Source organism: Thermobia domestica, chromosome 18 (genome assembly GCF_964235325.1).
Source record: "Thermobia domestica chromosome 18, izTheDome1.hap1.1, whole genome shotgun sequence".
Classification (NCBI taxonomy): Eukaryota; Metazoa; Arthropoda; class Insecta; order Zygentoma; family Lepismatidae; genus Thermobia; species Thermobia domestica.
In genome coordinates, this window is record NC_137471.1 from 142006342 (window position 1) to 142026936 (window position 20595).

Sequence of the window (20595 nt, forward strand, 5' to 3'; positions counted from 1 at the left end):
GGGGAGGGGGCGATGCGTTCTGACGTGACGTTCAATCACATCCCAGATGTGTTCGATTGGGTTCAGACCCGACGAGTTGGGGGGGCCAGCACATCACTTGGAACTCGCCCCTATATTCCTCGAATAATTCCATCACACTCATGACCTTGTGACATGGTGCATTATCTTGTCAAAAATGCCACTACCGTTGGGAAACATGATGTCATGAAGGGATCTACGTAGTCTGCAAGCAGTGTGCGATACACCTCGGCGTCATGGTGCCTTGCTCATGCTAAACTAGATAGATGGATGCTCACGCGAATGTTCCCCAGACCTTAATGAAGCCGCCGCCAGTTTGTCTCCGTCCCGCAGTACAGGTGTCAAAGTTATTCCCTTACAACACGACGGATTCGCTCTCTCCCATCGTCATGATGAAGGTATCGGGATTCATCAGACAATGCAACGCTGTGTCACTGCGCCAAGGTCCAGTAGCGATGGTCACGTGTTCATTTCAGTCGTTGTTGCCGACGTCGTTTTGTTAAGATTTGCACATGGATGGGTCGTCGGTTGCGGAGGCCCATCGTTGGGAGTGTTCGGTGCACTGTGTGTTCAGACACACTTGTACAGGGTCGTATCCAGAAGTAGTAGGACTGATTATTTCCCCCGCGCGCGGAGCAATGTAGGGGGCTGCAAGGCCGTATGTTATGAAGGGGAGCCTTGGGAACAAATGTCGACCGGCGGCAGTCGCCTGCGTGCGTTAGTTCAGTGTGGACCACTGTGTTAGTGACCTCCTGTCGTGACGTCTCGTAGTCAGTTGCGATGGAACGAAATTTGGAGCAGTGGTACGCCATCAAGCTTTGCGTCAAACTGGGAAAATCAGCGACCGAAACCAAGGACATGCTTACGCAGGCCTACAAGGAGGATACCATGAGCCGCACTATCACCCCGTAAAAAGAAGGCCAGAATGTCGAAATCGAAGGTAAAATCGATGTTAATTGCATTTTTTGACCGTCGCGGCATTGTCCATAAGGAGTCTGTACCTCCTGGACAGAGTGTAAATGCAAGATTTTACGTGGAAGTGCTCACACGGCAGCGAAATCGGATCACACGCGTGCGACCAGACCTCGTGGGGAAATGGAAGCTCCACCATGACAACACGCCGTGCCACGGCGCGTGGATTGTGAGGGATCTCCTGACCAAATTCGGCGTTTCCACGTTGCCTCACCCCCTACAGCCCTGATGTGGCACCGCCGGAATTCTTCCTATTCCCTCGTATCAAGAGGCAGCTCAAGGGGCATTGTTTCAACTCGGTGGAACCGGTTCAAGCGGCGACGACGAGGGCGCTGAATGGCATCCCGGAGGACGACTTCCAGAAGGTCTTCGCGACCTGGAAGGCTCGCTACCAGAAGTGTGTGAATGCCCAAGGGGCCTATTTTGAAAAGTATTAAATCGATGTACCAAAATGTTTAATATTTAAAAAAAAAATAAAATCAGTCCTACAACTTCTGGATACGACCCTGTACTTTGGCCAGCATTAAAGTCTGATGTTTGTTCCGCCACAGTTCGCTGCCTGTCCTCTTTTACCAGCCTGCCCAGCCTACGACGTCCGACATCTGTAATAAGGTGGGAGGCGCCCAATGATATTTGATAGTACTTCTTTACCTGTAAAAATTTTGAACTGTCCGGTAAGTTTGTGAAGGGTAATTAACAAGCACAGAGCAGTACACACCACATGTTTAGGGAAACTTTGATAAATAAAGCATTTCTACAGTCCATACAGGATATTTTGGTGCTTAAGAATGGTACTCTGATTTGAGAAGAGTTTCTTTAAGTTAACTGTCATGAAATAACAGACCAACTTCTCAGTCCGGAGCAGTCACCTACTTAAGGCTTCATAAAACTATAACTTCAAGCCGTTTCTCTTTAACGCAGCTATGTTGTGCTTTAATCATAAGAGAGCAGAACATGTGTTTTCTTACATCAAACTCCCTCAACATCTTAAAGACAATTTTATGAATCAAAAAGCTGTCTAGCCTAAAGTCCTAATCATGGTATGGCCTATAAACAGGCTCTCCATTAAAAAGGCTAATTCTGTTACTTATAGGATTGAGTTCGTTGAATATACGAAAATTCCTCTTACCAAAGAAGTGAAGTAACTTCTTCAGAATCTTCGTTTGAGGTTAGGCTTCAACAAAAACTCCATTACTATAGAAACCAGGTATTGTTAGTAATCTTAAATAAACGTGGAAATGTCAATATCCATAAACAGACACTGTCTCCCGTGAAAATGTTAGATGTTCCCTGCTAAGAAATAATATAAGAGTAATCTATTTCTCTGTCTGGGGATTGATTTACCTAGCCTTAACTAGAAACAAGTCGAACTGACTCAAAATAGTTCTTAATTCCAGTCATACACTCAGAAATAACTTGCCTGCTTCAAAGCTTGTTATATAGAGAATATTGTTCAACTCGAGACTATATATCTGATATATAACAGAGAATCCATCTTTCTCGAAGCGAAACCTTTAAGTCAGGGTTGCTACACTTGAGACAATCGATGATGCCAAACACGGGCCTGAATTATGATAGATTTTTCTAAATTATGCCAGATTCTTTACTTATCATTCCACACCAGTTTTAAAGACCAGCCACCACTTACTTTCACTAAGAGGAGCTAACTGTATTCATGTGATTGTATTAAAGAACTAACATGACTCTTACACGAAAGATAAAAATGAATTAGTGAATGGCACATTATATGTATACATTCAATTTTAGTTTAAAGATATTTGAATGTGACTTAAATTTATATTTGTATGTTTTTAGTTTATATCAGTATCAAACACCCAGTTTATGATGGATCTACTGCATAAGGTAGGATCCCAAAAAGGTCATTGGAATTTGTACCATCCTTCAGTCGAAACAGGAACTGAAACATAAAGAGTGACATTTTCTTTCTAAAGATACTTTAAGCTGAGTATTGTGAAGATTTATGTCAGTAAAAGGACTACTAACATTATACAAGCGCAATTCCACAACTTTATGTGCACATTACTAAATACTGAACTTCCTTTTGTCCATATGGTTAGCGTACGCGTCTTTGTTGCGGGAGACCAACGTTTGATTTCCGGTGGGAACTCCTGTGGTTCTGATCCCACGTTAATTTGTAAGTTCACATCTCATATAGATTCGATGCTAGAACGTACACCAAACTCCAATCGAATACTAAATACAAGTATTTACAGAAAAATGATGACGCACCAAGATGACGTAACTTTGGCTATCAAATCCATCTTGTGTTTTCAGTTATTTTCCAGTAGTATTTTTTCTAGGCATCCTTTCAGAAGACAGTGATGCATATTTTGTAACTGCGAATTCCTGTCCGAAGCAGTGGCGAAGGGTGATAGTTTCAAGAGGGTAGGCCCAATTTTCTTCTTCTTATTCTTCTAATACTACTACTACTACTACTACTACTACTACTACTACTACTACTACTAATAATAATAATAATAATAATAAAATGAAACAAATTAGATATAAATATTTTTCTACAGAAACACAAGAAGACAAATTCACATGAGTTTAACGTAATTGTATACCATCGACAACACTTATTTGATCTGGATCATCATAATGAAATTCACGTATGTGACTCATAGCTGATCTTAATTCGCCGTAATGCAATTTAATTGTTTTAATTGGGCGTGATCGGGTGGGGAAGATGGATTATCACATCATCTGCGCTTTACAAGAAACATTTAAGGCCTTATGGAGAGTCGTTCTGACGTGTAATTAGTGTCATACTAAAGAGTTCGACTAAGATATGTTTCCTGCAGTTGTCAGGCCTTTCGTATGGCGCTAATCATACGTCAAATCGACTCTGCATAAGGCCCATGTTGTTTAGTCTATTTGTACTGAAACAAACTCTGCATGTAAAATTTTATCTTTAATTATATTGTTCAAAACATATAAGCATTCAATCAAGTCATTTTGTGTGTCACTTAATTCCCCTTTAAAAGCAGAATCATACTTAAATATTTTTTCTTACACTGCTCTTTATATGTCAACACCCCAAATATTTTTTGTACCAATGCATGCAGAACTCTCTTGCCCCCTGTTTGTTCTATTTTCAGCACAGGCGTTAGTCTTCGTTCCTTAATAACACATTAATTTTCAAAAGATCATTGACAGAAGATTCTTCAATAGGAATTATATTATGTTCATATTCTCCACTTACTTACATTTCCTCTCATTCGCTCGTGCAAATGTAAGAAAAAAAAATGATACTCACAATATCTCAACACACACTTTCTGCTCAATTCTAATGAACTCAACTAGTCTGATTTCGTTTGCGCCAACATAACGTAATAAAGGGACATTAGTTTGCGATAATAAGCGTAGCACCTTTAGAATTGCTTGTTCCAGCTTTTGTGTTGTGTTAGTCCGCAAAATTAAGAAAATTTGGTACAGAATGAGGCCTTACGTTCTCTTGCTATTTATTGACATATCGAATCGAAATCGAAGGTCTCGAGAGAAACGCTCTATGTAGAGAAACGAAAGTCGACAAGCGCTGAGGCCGGCCCCTTTCGCAGGTTATTACCAACACGTTCTCTCGCGGGATTTTCTGAGTAGCTTGGTGGTTGTTCTACTGCCGCCTGAGACACTGCGCAGTGAGCCTCCTAGCAGTGGTGCTAACCACGATCTCTTTATCAAACAATATTTTTTTCAACTTAGAAAGCTATCATACATTCTGTGCAAGGAAAATGAATTAATTATAAATTATAATTTCTGGAAGTAAATGGGTAGGCCGGGCCTCAGGGCCTCTTACGACCCTTCGCCACTGGTCGAAGTCATGAAATTTTCCGATTAGACACAAAATTTCCCACCCACTAAGATAATATCGTAAATTTACAATATCTAGCAATAAATAATTTTAAAAAATATCGCTTTAGAGGGGCTATGACGTACAGTTGAATTCATTCTCGTTATATGAGAGGCATTAATTATAATTATGCATGATAAGATCACGAACAAAATATAAAAATATTATGTGTATTTTCTTTTAACAAACATTATATTGTCTTTTATCGTGTGGAAGGGGATATTAAGTTCGGCAAAAAGAAAAAAATATTTGCCTTAACACGATTCTTGTGAAGCTGTGCACCACATGTTGCTTGCCACACAAAAAATGCAGGATATTTTGCAATTTCTTTACATTAGCTTGATGTTTCAAGTCATTTGTGTGTTTCTGAAGTTCACTTTTCCACAAAAGAGCTCAATGTTAACAGGTCTTACATACATTTGATTCGACTCTCAACACGGAATGCAACTACACGTTAAATTGTAGATCCTAAAGCCACTCTTTGTTAAACCTCGCTTATCATCGCTTATCTTAATAATATAAATAAGTTCACCGAGAAGCAAATGTTGCATTTCTCCCTTTCATCCTAGCATGAAACAAAACTAAACACAAATGTGACACGAAGGAGCTATTTCGAAAAGAAATAAGCTATAGTTAGTAGAAAACAACTTCATAGAGATGTGTACCAAATGATAGAAATATGAAGTATTGTTACCACGTGGTACCACGCAGAAAACTTGGTCTATTATAATCTTTGCCTCCCTCTGTTCGCTGTTTCGTATCATATGTATCGGATGGTTTTGATATATCTTCTGATCATTAAAACAGCAATGATAGCGGTGTGCGGGGAAAATACCCAAAAGCAACAGATAACTGTTTTTCCATTTGTTTTGGAAACAACAAACCCATTTCACATGTGCGAGAGAAAATGAGCAAAGCGATATCAGGTGTTTAATCACGGTCAGTTCGCAGCAGGAGTCCATGGTAAAAGATTTGGCTCGCTATCTCTCCATATTGGTGTGAAGACATACTCGCAAAACTCTACAAATGCAAAAGACTGCGCTTCAAAGAAAGTTTAAGACTGTAATGTACCATTACAGGTAATGGAATTTTTGTTTTGGAGGGGACCAATAATTTTTGAACGCATTGTACTACATGATTTTTCAAGGTATAACTTCGGTCCGTGTAGTGTATTCATTCGTTCTTTATCTAAACCAAAATTAATGTGGAAGTTTTGAATAATTTAGTAGGAATCATGTTTTGGGGAATAATATATTTATACATTATTTTATTATGAGTCCCGTATATGGACATTCCAGATGGATAAGTATTGAAATTATTGTCTTAGTGCTATACGAAAACATATGTCCGCTATTGGACAGAAATTTTTCAGATTATCCACCAATCTGATTTTTTGGCAGAATAATTTAGACCCTTTTCGTCCCTCTGAGATGCCCATATCCTACCAAGATCCGGTTTTATCCAGTTTTTGCTATTTTTCATTAGTTTTATAATTTTCCGCCGCTAAAACACTATTTTTCTGATTGAACTATTTTTTGACGCTCTCATATCAAGGCGCGAGAATGCTCATTCTAGAACCGGAAAAGAACCAAACCACAGCAGGCTACATCGACTCTTCCAAATTTTGAACCTTTTGGCAAGAAGAAGCAACAAAAGCAGGTAAAATTAGTTTCAGTAAATAAATTAAGTTGGTGGAAGCAGAAGGGAGCCCTGAACAGTAAAATTCTGCTGTGAAAACAGTCAGAGGATCGACGAGATGTGGAATCTCAATTCAAGGACGCCATGTTTTCATCTACAAGTGGCTGTGGACAGGAGTAGAACAATAGTGTATCAGTTTTTTGGTGTCATGAGCTCCCCGGATTAAGATTTAGTGATCTAAACATTTAAATCTCCCTTTTACCCCTTCTAAATTCAGTTTAGGGTTACGGTAGGGCTGTCCAAGTATAGTTTTGTATATGTAGTAACTGTGACTTTTTTATTACTAACATGGCGGTATACGATTTCGTGATAGGATAATTATCATTATGGTAGTGTAAACAAAAAGAGGGGCTTTCATTTACTCCTAAGTTGGTCAAGTTTCCAACCAAAATGGGTTAAACGATTTTTCATTAGCGTTCTTTTCCCTTCAGGAAAGGGACCCTAACAATTAGCAGTTTCGATATGTCCTTTCAATGGCATTAAGTCATTTGAAAACATGATTTAGTTTGCAGAAGGGCTACTTGGCTCTGATCATTTCTTCTCCCCTTTTCCAGTTCATAGAGCCGAATGGTGAAAGTTTATAATCTTATTTGGTTCATATATAGTCGAGTGATGTGATAATATGTATTAGTATGTATAGTTATATGTGTTAGTATTTGCTTTCTTGGGTATGTGGAATGTAATGTTCATGTGTTTAGTTGATTATGTGAATTTTGGGAGTAAGGTACGAGTAAAAGTATGAAATATTTATCGATGGACAGTGTATTGTTGCTTGTTTATTTATTCTTTTGGTCCGTTATAACAAGTACGTTACTCCATAGTGAGAAATTTCATAGTAGTTCGTACTGTAATTTTATACTACGTAGCTTATAATTAACAAAATAGTGCAAAGATTATTCAGTTATGCACAGGTTGTTTTTATACTACTAGCGCCACCACGTTAGAATTTAGTATTGTCTGTTGCTAATGTCCTGTTATCCAAATACTTAGTGATCTGGTTTACACGGAAATGACCATTTTTTTATAATTAACTTCAGTGAATATTAATTTAGGCCCATACGAATAGGTATTTAGACAAATTGATTCATAGTTGAACATTCCTGAAAAGCACGATCATTTATATGTTAGTAATCAAAATATTAATAAAAATAATCTTCTCGTTTCTACTTAACTCGAAGATTCATCTATATGGCATTTTTTGTTGCCAGGCTGCATTTACGAACCTCTTTATCCGTTGCTTGCTGTGAGCAATTACATTGTTGACATTTTCTGATATATAGTTAAATGCTATTTAGAACATTGAACTTTCATTGCATATAAAATAAATTTCGAAGCCGTGAAATGAATTATACTGTAGTTTGTTACGAAAGAAATTTATATTCAGTTTATATAGGATCACACGTGTTAATTAATGGATTATGGTAATTGCTGATTTTAATATAATTAGTTAGACTGCTTTGAGTAGTCTTGGACTTCAGAAAGTATAGGGTGTCTAAAACTAAATCGAGGTCGTAGAGAAAAGGAAATAAAAAACGAATAAGTGAGTAATGATAATATTATTAGTATATAAATATATGTATTAAAGAGTGTGATTAAATAGCAAGACGTCCATGTGTATATGTGCCCAGTGGTAAAGTTTGCTACGAAGTATTGATTATATACATAAATATTAAATTCCTTAGTGCATTAATTTTCACGTCAGATTTTTATATGAAGGTATAGTGATATGTAGAAAACGATGGATGGTAATTTTCACTTAGTGGCTCGACTTTTCCACAGTAAATACACCAGTTACTTGATCAACCAGCCTGGCAATATAAATAATAGCCATATGGCAGATGATCTCGGATACCTCACAGTTAATTACATGACAGAATAGCTATTTGCAGAATTAATACAGTTTAGATATATGCGTTTGACTTGTATTTATGATAATACCCAGCAACTTTGAAATTTTTTCCCATGTCACCCGACCAAGCCAAGTTTATTATTGTTTGTAGAGGTGACTAATCAGACAGGATCAAATAATCTAGTAACTCTATTACAGCAGACTCTAGTAATACCGTGGCAGTGCGTTTAAACCCCCAATGTCCATGAATTTTTACTTCTTTTATTTTTAGTATATAGTGTTTGAAATCAGTTGACGCCTCAGGGTTGGTAACCTTGCGGACTGGTAGCTACTAGTAAGATTTGGCGGACAACTTACTACTACAAAATCTATTTTTTAGTTAATTTTTTCATATTTGGCAAGTCAATGTTCGGATTTCTTCTATTTTATCAATTTTACTCTAATTTTCCATACTTTCCTCGAAATTTCTCAGTTTCTGAGGGGTCGGATATTTTTTTTATTTTAGAAATTCTAAATTAGAGACCACGCCATTGTTCCGGTAGTGCCGGACTCTCCAAGGTCTCAGTCGGATTACAGCGAGGAGGGGAATTTCCCTAAAGCTTTTGTCTTTATGAAAATCCCCTTTATTTGATGGGCACGGACTTACTGTTGGTTTGGAGACAATTATTTGAGGCTACGCATTTTAGTAGGCGAACAAGTTTTGGCATATAAAAGTATATTTGGCTGTGAATTGTTGTATGTTGAAATTCGACCATTTATCTTTGTAGTTTTAGTATCCTAGATTATTTAATCGGCCCCGGTTTTTCTTTCTCTTCTCTATGTTTTCCTCTACCCTATTGTTCAAGATTTTTTAAAAAAATTTAACCTTTCTTCCGAGTTTTGGACTTTACAAATATCGACCATTTAATATATAGCATTTGAACGTGAATTACCAACTCAGACATCGCGAGACACGATTCGTAGAGGTATTTATTGATGTGAAGTATGAAGTAAATGTTTTCCACCACATTGACAAACCGCAATAGCGAGTGACTGTCCGGTCTACGATTAAATTTTACTTTCGTCTTCTTTTATCATTATCCGTTTAGAATCTTTTGTCAAGTGCTTAGCTATTCCTACGTTTGTTTCCACTGGCAACTCTGAATGTGAAGGTTGTTGTAGTTGTTTGGGCCCAAGAGTATTATCGATATCTTTAGCTTTATCCATATCTATATATATTTTGTGTTTACGTGCCTGCCTTGCACATTGAATGTGTACTATTTAAATATAATATTTGAAAATATGAATTTTATCTTTACGCGTGGGAAATTACTTGAATTTATATACATATATATGCGATATATCGGATTTAAGATGTAAACTGTTGCAACCGCAAAATTCAATTTGTCGGGGTTGATAGTTTGAAAGGTTGAATAATTAATGAATATAAATATATGTTGAGATATGAATATGTGTTGAATATGAATACAATATTGAAGTAAAATGTATAATATTGAATAGAGTAAATGAATATATGTGTAAAGGGTCTTGGTACCTTACCTCGAAAAGTTCTTGGTTGCCACGGTCACAGAATATCCGATAAATATAAAGTGTAAATGTTAAAAATAGCGCCACATGTTGTATATTCGTTTCAATCTGTGTGATATTCTCTAATAACATATGTAAGAACTAACATTATTAGTACTACACTAACCGCATGTAGGCAGGTCGGCGTAACTCTAACTTATTACTAATTCTATCCTCAGACCAGTAAACTGAAATCCTACTGTATGAATTACATTTGATTCCATCCCTCCTGTACAAATCCTAAATCTCAAACAGTGTATTCACTTTTATAAACGTGTTCTTACCGACGAAGATCCTTCTGGACTCGAGAAATTCTCATTTACTAGTTTTTTTCCTTGAGTAGTGCAAATTTACCAATAAATGTGTTTATTTAATGATATAAGGCGATAGTGATTCAAACCTAGCCAAGAAAATAGTAAATCAATCGAAATGACCAAAGAGGTAAATTAGTCGCAGTGATGGTAGAGATGAAACTTTGTCCTTGTTATCCAAAGTGGGAGAAACGTACTCCTAAGTATATCTACAGACAGGATATGTACCGGTATCGGTTACAATTAGTAACCTAATTTCATGTGTGCATACGAAAAGTAAAGTAAAGTGAAATGTTTGGACACCAGAAAAGGGTGCGTTAATATTTAGTGAGATATTAACGCTCATCGCTAACTACGAGATAGGACTCGCAAATTCTCCATATATGAGAAAAGATTCATTCAAAATCAAGGATCTTATAAAATATAGGATCTGCTCTTACAACAAAATCTTGAAGCCATACATCACAATTTCACCACCCCTACTCTGCCCACTCCGCCCAATAGAATCGCAAAGTTTTGAGCCAACAATCATGGCGGAAACGAAAGTAGCCAATTAGACGATGGCGGAAAAGAGAGTAACCAATCAGACGTGCCGATGCTCGATTGTTTTTTGGCTTCATTCATTTAATACCATGAAGATACATATGAGCAGATTCTCTATTTTATAAGATCCTTGTTCAAAATCCTCATATAAAGTTTTTCTCCTTTTTCTTCATTCAGCTATGATCTTGCATAATATAAATATATTATCATTTTTTAATTCCTATCGTATGTTCCAAAATATTAAGTGAATATATATATATAGATATCCAAATATAAAATGTTCTTTTAATCTTTGTTAATATATATATATATATATATATATATATATATATATATATATATATATATATATATATATGAAATCAAAAAGCTATTGTTCAATTTCATATATAGATTGATATACTCATATGTATGTTGATTGAATATTCATAATAATTTGTGTTTAAAATAGATGTAATAAATGTTCACCAAATTGTAGTTAGGTAGTTTCTTTTACATTATTTTCATCCATGTCAATACGCTGTCCTGTATGTATGTGAGTTTGCGTGAATGAATGATAAACTTAATTTTTAAGTGGTAGCATTAATATTGATTTAGGATGATATTATCTGTAATATATGTGTAATAATATGTTGTATATATTAGTGCATAACGGAGGTCATGAAGGAATAACTAATTCAAAAGTACTCAAAATCGGCTCTATGAGAAAAGCAAGAATAAAAGGATGAGCCAGAATAACGACAGTCTTTCCAGAAACCTCAAAACTTCTACTTGTGGAAAATATATACGTGACTTTAATTTTTTTTCTGGCCGATTCAAATGTGTGGTTGATCTCCGCGTTGGGTATTCAGATACTGGATACGGGTTTTACAACATTTCAAAATAACAGATAAACTATTTAGTAAAACTTTCTCATCACCCGGGCTGGGTCAGGGCAACTCCCACTTGCGTATTTGCCTGGATCCAGGTCAGGGTCGTATGAGGGAACATGTGTCTCTTCCGGATCACTTCAGCAGTTGGGTGTGAATTATCTGTTAATAACTATTCGAGTACCGTCACCATATTCCCATATTTATCCAGTAATTCCTTCGCCTCTAACTTCCTCTATCCTTCTTGTTTTCCTCCTTTTCTCCTTCTTCTCTCCTACCTTCTTCTTTGTCACTCTTTTTTTCCTATTTCTAAAAAAAACTGAAGAGGGATCGTGACTGGAAGTTGTCGCTATTGACACGATCATTAAATCGCTTTGACGTTTCTCTTCGGAAGTCTGATATGAATTAGTAAATTCTAAAACAAGCATCTGAAGTTAGAATATTCTAAAAGTTCATTTATTTCAATTTTCGTATTTTAACAGATTTATCACAATCTTATATCGAAATTATAAGAGATTTTAAAATTCACAAAGATTAACGACTTCACCCATTCTGCTTCCACTCACGACTTATTTTGCTCTCTTCAAGACACAGATGTTTCAGTTTTCTCTTAGCATCTTTCTTCAGCAAAAGAGTCGGTTCACTGTATTCGAAAAAGGGAAGAGGAGGAAGGGTGAATTTATATTCTATAGGAAGGTAACATTATAAGTAATATAAACAACACATCCTGCTTCCGACACTGTGCTGAAGCATTTCTTTTGTGCCACAAAGCCCACTTGGCACCAGCTGGGATCGAATTAGAGTCATCACACACCAAGGATGAAAGTTGTGCCACTGAGTCACATCGGTCCCGGGGTTAGGTCGAGTCCACTTTACCTTTATAGTTTCTTAAAGATTAGCGAGGGAACATGTGTCTTTTCCGGATGACTTCAGCACTCAAGTAATAGTACTTGGGTGTGAATTATCTCTTAATAACTATTCGAGTTCCGTCACCATATTCCCATATTTATCCAGTAATTCCTTCTCCTCTAACTTCCTGTATCCTTCTTCTTTTCCTCCTTCCTCCTTCTTTTCTCCTACCTTTTTCTTCTTATTCTTTGTCACTCTTTCTTTTCCTATTTCTAAAAAAAACTGAAGAGGGGTCGTGACTGGGAGTTGTCGCTATTGACACTGTCATTAACTCGCTTTGACGTTTTTCATTTATGTACGGTTATGAAATAGATTTTCCTTAATGAGCTGCATAAAAACAAAAGCCTTCGAAATGCATTAAACAATTAGGGCGATTTGATTGTGAACTTAATAGTTTCTGTAAATTTAAAACTGATTACAAAATGAATTCGTAATTTTATTAGGTGAATATAAAATATACTCCCAGCACCAAACAAAACTATTTGGAACTGTCATGAAAAGAAAGAAAGAAAAAGCAAATAGCGTTGCAAAAAGATTAGTAAGTAAGTGAAAAACATTTCAGACGTGAATTTCGGAAAATAAAAATTACTAAACCCATTCTTCCTTCAACAGTGCGCAGAATCGATGTCTAGTGAATGAACACCTCCATGATAATAGAGAGAAGTCGGTGTTAAGTCAATAAGAAAGGAAAGCTAAATAAATTCATATTAAAAGTTATATCAGTGTGTAAATACGGAGACGTACCAAAGCTCGAAAACTTAATACACCATTACTCCTATGTATCAAGCAATCGTTCAGCTGTCATTTGAGAAGATGGAAATCCCAGGCTCCTGAACAACTATGTTATTAGTGTAAAGTAAGGAGTGTATTTATCTTACAGTGAACTGCTTTGATGCCAAGTGGCCTAACTTCAAAACTGAAATCTTCCAGGAGTGAAAGTTGAAGTTCAATATCTCATAAACAATCCATGTTTCTTTTATGTTGGGAACCAAAACCGTAACTACTGTACGTAGTTTATTGTTTTATAATTTAGTGTTTACAAAAACATTTTAAAAAATACCTATCTATAGAAGTAAAAGGTACCTATCTCTACTAGTTCTTGGCATCCAAGCAGTCCATTTATTGTAATATACCATATAAAATAGTCTCGTATCATAATATGTGATGTACAATAAATGTTACATTATATATTATCCGTAACACGTGATTGGGGAAGCGAATAATCCAGAAGTTACGTAGCGCTATTGCGTTCATGGAAATAAAAACACAATAGTTATAACTATGCTAAACTACTATAGACTGCCAATTGCTCATTCAGAGAATTTATGATGTTCATTTTATTGCAAGGGTTTTATACAAGCAAGATATAGGCTACGGATAATAGTTTTATACAAAGTATAATCAACTGTTATTATATTTGAAGTACAATCAATGCCACGACATTAATTATTAGTTTTAATTAACTGAATTGAGGTGAAAATTAAATCTTGATCTCGAAAGATTATTAAATTTATGCGTTCTATACCTTTCTAACGCAATAAATGCTGGAATTATTTTCAAGGCTATTTCTGAGTGAATACTTTCTTCAAAATAATATTAAAAATTACAGAAAGATTTTCGAGACATTCGAGTCGAGTAGAGATTTTTACGAGCAGTCTCGACTCGACTCGAAAATTCGAATCGAAAAGTACGTTTGTCTCGACTCGTCTCGAATTTTACAAAGTGTGTCTCGACTAGTGCGCAGCCCTAGGGCTCTATTTGTATCAATGTGCCACACTGGTGTAAATCCCGGGGGACGAGGGAAACATGTTTCCTGCAATCTTCGAACTGGGAGGGAATGTCCACCCAATAATCCGAAAAAATCTTAGTTTTACGTTCCACGGTTATGCCGGCTAGGTTAAAGAAGATGGTAGTGATGAGAAATGAATGAAATGGTGGAATGAAGAAAGTGGGAGGAAACGAGAGAACCGTGAAGAAACCCACACTAAAATGTGTTTTTTGGGGGAGAAATGTGTCCAATTGCCACAAAGGAAAGTGAGATGAAATTGATGTTTCCCAGAATAACCCTCAAATCTGCCCGCCTCCCAATATTGAAGTCAACTCTGCTTCCCTGAACCTCCACAGCATTGTTCTTCAACTTGATAAATATTTTGAACTTTGCTTAAAAAAAAAAAAAAAGATTACGGGGACCGGTCTTACTTTTCCCCCCAATGTTGAAGACAGATTTTCGCCGCTGATGTGCCATGTACCTTTTTATGAAGTGATTGTGTATTGATTAATTAATATTGCAGCATTGCTGGCTAGTTATTACTTCGTCATTTCATTCATGTTATTTGATTCAGTGATTGGATGTTTTGGTTCCGGTTTTGAGAACGTATCTGTTCTTGTAGGTTCGTCACTGGTATTGAATCACGTGGTGACTTACTGTTGCTTTTCTGTTTGTGTGCGGTAGTGTGGACTTTCTTCATGTGGTCTTACTTATGAGTTGATCATCATCTTTGTTTCGTTGTTAAAGGTGGCTTTCGCGCGTGTTACTGTACTACTTTCTTGTGAATGTTAGATTGTTTTCCTGGCGACACATCTCTAATGTAGTGGATGTTCCTTTATAGTAATTGTTAACATTAGTATGTGTGAAAGAAGTTAACGTTCTTTTCCAGTGGTTATTCCTAATTAGTGGTCAATGGAGACATTTAACTGTTAACCACTCTTCTAATTTCGTCAGTCCTATTAGTGGGGCATATAAGCAAAATATTGATAACGTTTGCTGACATTCGAAAAGGTGTTTGAGCTGTACAAATGGTTAAGAACGAATAGTGATGCACTTTATGGAGTAGGAAATTTTGTTCTTGTTATAACGTTGGGGAGAAGTATTTCGGCTATTCACGAATCAAGCTGCCCAACCATATTCACCACACTAAAATTTCAGGTATTTATTTCTATTTTTTTATTATTTTAAGATATATAGTTGATTGGGGCGCATTCCCTTTCAAATACATACCGTATTTTACGAACTTTTTACCGTTTACTTTTTACCTCAAAAAATTGCCTCCAAAATTCAGGCTCGTCTTATACTCGAAATTAATATAAAAATGTCCAGTATTTGATTTAAAATTCCCGCCAATCTTAAAAATGGACATATATTCGATGCTGCGGGAAACATCTCTATCTGGCAACATTGGATTCAACTGGCAGCAGGAGTGTAGCGATGCGACGAATATGAGTTGCGGGGATTGACAAGCTTGTTAACAATGTCTCCCTCCCGCTCCGATATCAAAATTGCAGTGGCATATTTTGTGGGCTACCGGGTCTACCGACGGTAGCCCTAGAATATTACAAAATAAAGTTAATATAATATAAACTAAGATATATTGATAATTTTATACTTAATATCTTCTTTCGATGTTAAAAGTCTCTGCGAAATGTAATATGTATTTAGAAACATTCACTAACTTTTTTTCACGCACTATGTCCCGGTTCCTTAAGAGATTTTCAATCTGGCAAGCAGTAGGACACCTCCTCTAGTTACTCAACTGCAAGAAGAATCGTGTAGTTATCATCACATTCCCCTTCCCTCCATCTCCACCCGCAGCGTACGGACAGACTAGTAGGTAACATCAGTTGCCTCTAGAGTAATCGGTTCCTTGGGCGTGAGCGATAATAATGGGAATTTATATGACAATGACAGCGCATTTTGGGAGTCTCTGAGAATTGTCTCGGATATCCTGAGCCTCGTTCCGTAGCGGTTTGCGTCAACGCAATGCACAATTTTGTGTTTTACTATAGACGTTATAGTTATAATTACTTTTTCATTTGGGGCCGCGGTGGCTCAGTGGTAGAGCGTTCACCTCTGGTGCTAGGGGTCTCGGGTTCAAACCCTGCTCCCGCCAAGTGAACTTTGTGGTGGACAAACACCGTGTGCGTGGGTTTTCTCGGGGTTCTCCCGTTTCCTCCCACTTTCTTCATTCCACCATTTCATTCATTACTCATCATCACCGTCTCCTTTAGCCTAACCGGCATAACCGTGGGACGTAAAACTCAAAAATCTCATTTCATTTTTTTACTTTTTCATTATTTGCGTTACGTTGCGAGGGCTCTTGTAGACTGAGGCTCCTTTGTTGCTAAATACCTATTTCGGCTTTCTTTATAACTCGCACACAGTGGTGCACTCGCGAAGGGGTCCAGCGGGTTTGAACCTTCTCAAAACATCCTAACTCAACATATATTTGTACCCTTTCTGAAGAAAACTATACTTGTTTAGCAGGAAATGAATGATATAGCATGGAAATTTGATCTTACACTTCATCTGTAGTTTTCTCTTATAAGAGGATACGGTGGTTCAGTAGTAGAGCGTTTACTTCTGGTGTATGGGGTCCCTTGTTCGATTCCCGCTCATGCCATGTGAACGTTGTTGTAGACAAACCGTGTGCGTGGGCTTTCTCGGCGTTCTCCCGTTTCCTCCCACTTTTTTCATTTACATTTCATTCATTTCTCATCATCATCTCCTTTAGAGTAACCGACATAACAGCGGGATGTAAAACTGAAAGAAATCATTTCATTTTTTTCTTTCTCTACTATTATTAATTGTTCGCTTGTTTGTTTAATAGAAGTGTTCCTTTGCAGCGCCGAAGCTACATAAGACATGGACTGACAGGCTAAGGTAGAATCTAAACCATCGTAATGCGTTCAACGTTCTCCCACCGAAAATTGTCCCGGGACCACGCTCATCAAAGGCGCATGCTCTAGCTATTTGACCAGCAGGAAGGGCATAGGCGTTACAAAAGAGGAACTAGGCCCGACTAAGAATTACTCATTACTCAAAAGAGGCAGATTATTATTATTATTATTATTATTATTATTATTATTATTATTATTATTATTATTATTATTATTATTATTATATGTACAGGTGTTATAAAGGAAGTGGTAGCCCAAGCCAACAAACCGGTATACACCACTGCAAAATTGCTTGCATCGCCGAAAAATTTGCTTATAAATTAAGGTACGTGTTACAGTCCGTAAAATACGGTGCTGTAATTTGGTGAGATGTTCGTATTAATTTCAGTATTTTCTATTGCAATTGTTGTTTGAGGGGTTAGGGAGGCTTCTCCCCTCATGTATATAATCTATATGTGGTTTTCAGTTTTCTTATTGTCTGTTATATGCCCTTTATAGCAAACGAAAAATATGGTGGTTCTTGTTGTAGTTTTTTCTCATTACTTTATATATTGTATATTTCAAGTTTTGATAAATGAAGAACTGTGTTACGATGAAAAGTTAGCATGATTCTAAATCTACCAGTATCTGAACTTTGTAATGTTCAAAATAATTGTAGAAACATTACAATCTGAACCACCATGACTTCTTTGCCGATTCAGTACGTGAGGAACTGGTTCCTAGTGATATTTAACGATTTGTTCTGAAAAATCAGTTCTCTACGAAACGATTTATTGAATGAAATGACGAAAGTATAAACTTGATGCATTGCTTCTGTTGAGACCATCATAAATGTTTCATTTCTCCATCCAGTATGACATCTAACTTTTCGTCAAACTCTAGTTTGATCGTGTATAGTTGCGAGTAACATGTCAGTTCCGTGAGATATAGAACATTTAATCAGTGGCATAAATATGCTGGTGCGGTGCCCCAGAAATTTGGGAGTATTTGGTGGCCCCCGGCTCCGACGAAGTAAATGAAAAATGCAAATACGAAATTCAGTTTGTCACAAAAAGTATTTTGGGGAAACGAATAAATATATACCTAAAATGTGATAATGATGCTACATTTCACGACCTCCCTGCTCAGTACGCCTTTTTTCAATCAAGACTACACGCGATGCAGGCTCGTATCCAAGAAGGTCTAGGGGGGCCGCTCCCCTAAAATTTTCACAGTATACTTGCAAATGAGCTATAATATGGTGATGAACTATGATGTGGTTGGATCAGGCCCCCCTAACTTCTACATTTTTGGGCTGGCTATCGGCTTGCCGCGATGCGTGTCATGTTAAAATGAAAATAAACATGCTGTTTACTTGGAATAAGCTCCTTGAAATAACAGCAGCAGAGCTCGGGATTTAAACTAGAAAGAGGCACTGATTGATTGTTATCCTTCCGGATTGATTGTTATCAAGGATTTCATCGTTCCACCCTCCGCCAGGGGAATGGGGGTTGTTGTCAGCACACACCTGTAATGTCAGAATCTGAAAGCAGTTTTACCATGTCAAGGTCAATGCCTCCTGCAGTCTGCACACCCTGATCGCCGGACCTCTGAGTCAGCTAAATTCATCTTCTTTCCTTTTTCTAAAACTTGTAGTGTAGATATTAAAGCGTTCCGCAAAAATGTTCTGGAGTTTGTATTTCTGCAATTAGTTTGTTTTTTATGTGGTTTCCACAAGAGGCCATGGATCGCTGAACCCTATGTGGCTAGCAAATGTTAACGACGCATTTCGCGGTTCAATTCTGATACGTTTAGATGGTGCGAAATTATTGCTAAACGATGGGTAAACTAAGTGGCGCAGCAAAGCGTAGAAAGAAGAAAGAAAGAAAAGAAAAGGTGAAGAAAATACCTATGAAGGTTGATTCTTTTTACGAGTTCCAGAAAGTAGGAGGAGTGATTTTTGATTAGTATCTGGTAGGTAGAGAATTATACAGAGGAGCGCGTGACTGTTAGAAAAAAGGGTAAATACTTGATATCGATGATGATGCACTGTTCACGCTGAAGAAAGGTATTAAACCAAGAAAAACATCCTCTTGAACTTTGGTTAAATGCAACTAGTTTCGGAGTTTCGGAAATGTCCAAAGCATGGAACAATGAATTTCAGAGACATATGTCCAAGAGACTCTTCAAAGGGACTGTCAAATTGACTGTGAATTGATTATCAGTTCGTCAGTCCCTTTGGGAATTCCCTTGCCCATGCACTGCAGAGCTTTGAAAAGCGCATTTACAAGTAGACCAGGTACTACTTTCAGTGTGACATTTAACGGCGCAGTCTCTACACTTCATAGTTTTTGATATACAGGCTCAGGAATTCATTTTACCACGCTTTCGGCACAGTATATCTTCGAAACTAGTGGTATCAATCTGACCAGCATCGAGTTTCCACTCTGGCGTTTCCTAATATGGTCACGCGTTCAACCTATCCTTTTAATTGAGATAATCGATTGTTTCTTTTCAAGAATTTTAAATGAAAAACAGAAGAACGAAAAGCATCAGTAAAGTGAAGTTGTAATTCTTATTGTAACGTGAAACCATTGTTTAATAATGCATATTAAGCTCTGACTTACATACGTCAAAAGTGAATGTACAAAAGCCATGTTGAAATATTGTGACACATTGTTTCTGAAAGGTACGACAGATTACGAGAAATGTATTTGCCAAATCAATATTGCGAAAAAGAGCGTAGATTGTATTATAACACTAATGTATCTATAGCGAACTAGCTCAGTTTGTAAAGAGTTCGCTTCGCATTCGGGAGGCCGTGGGTTCGAATCCCGTTGCCGAATATTCTGATTAGGGATTTGAAAGTTCTTATATTTTTTAAAAAATTATTTATTTATATTAATTTCCCAGGATTAAGTTTATTATCTTTTCTTCTGTGTGATTATAAGATACAATAGGAAGGCGAAATTCTGAAATAATTGGAACAACAGTTAGTTCGGATTTTCGAAAATGAACAAGAAAATGCCATTTAGGGTTAAATATACTGTACGGTATGCTCTTTTATCGATACAGTAGTTATACAGTACATACAGTAATTGCAATACCGTACGTATTGAAAGGCTACTTACATTTAATGTTGCTGAAGAACCTGCTCGTACACTTAATTACACTGTTCTTGTAACTCACACTTAAAACTTGTATAGGCCTAAGGGAAAATAAAAATATTTTTACAAAAAATATATATAAAATAAAATATATTTATAATCTTATATATAAAAGAGAACGCACAAATCCTTTGTTCCCTCATCACGCTAATACGGCTGAACCAATTTC

General features: G+C 36.8%; 1 protein-coding gene across 3 annotated transcripts in view; it reads right to left on the reverse strand.

Moving 5' to 3' along the window:
• LOC145674963 (NADH dehydrogenase [ubiquinone] 1 alpha subcomplex subunit 7-like) overlaps nt 1–20595 on the reverse strand; it is a 146085-nt gene that overhangs the window by 38658 nt on the left and 86832 nt on the right. For 2 of the 3 annotated variants that reach the window (XM_081745275.1, XM_081745276.1), the window contains exon 3: nt 20391–20467. The exons of the other annotated variant lie outside the window; for it this stretch is intronic. In XM_081745275.1, coding sequence (XP_081601401.1) covers nt 20391–20467 — 77 coding nt within the window. The remainder of the gene's footprint in view (nt 1–20390; nt 20468–20595) is intronic. 3 annotated transcript variants of the gene reach the window in all.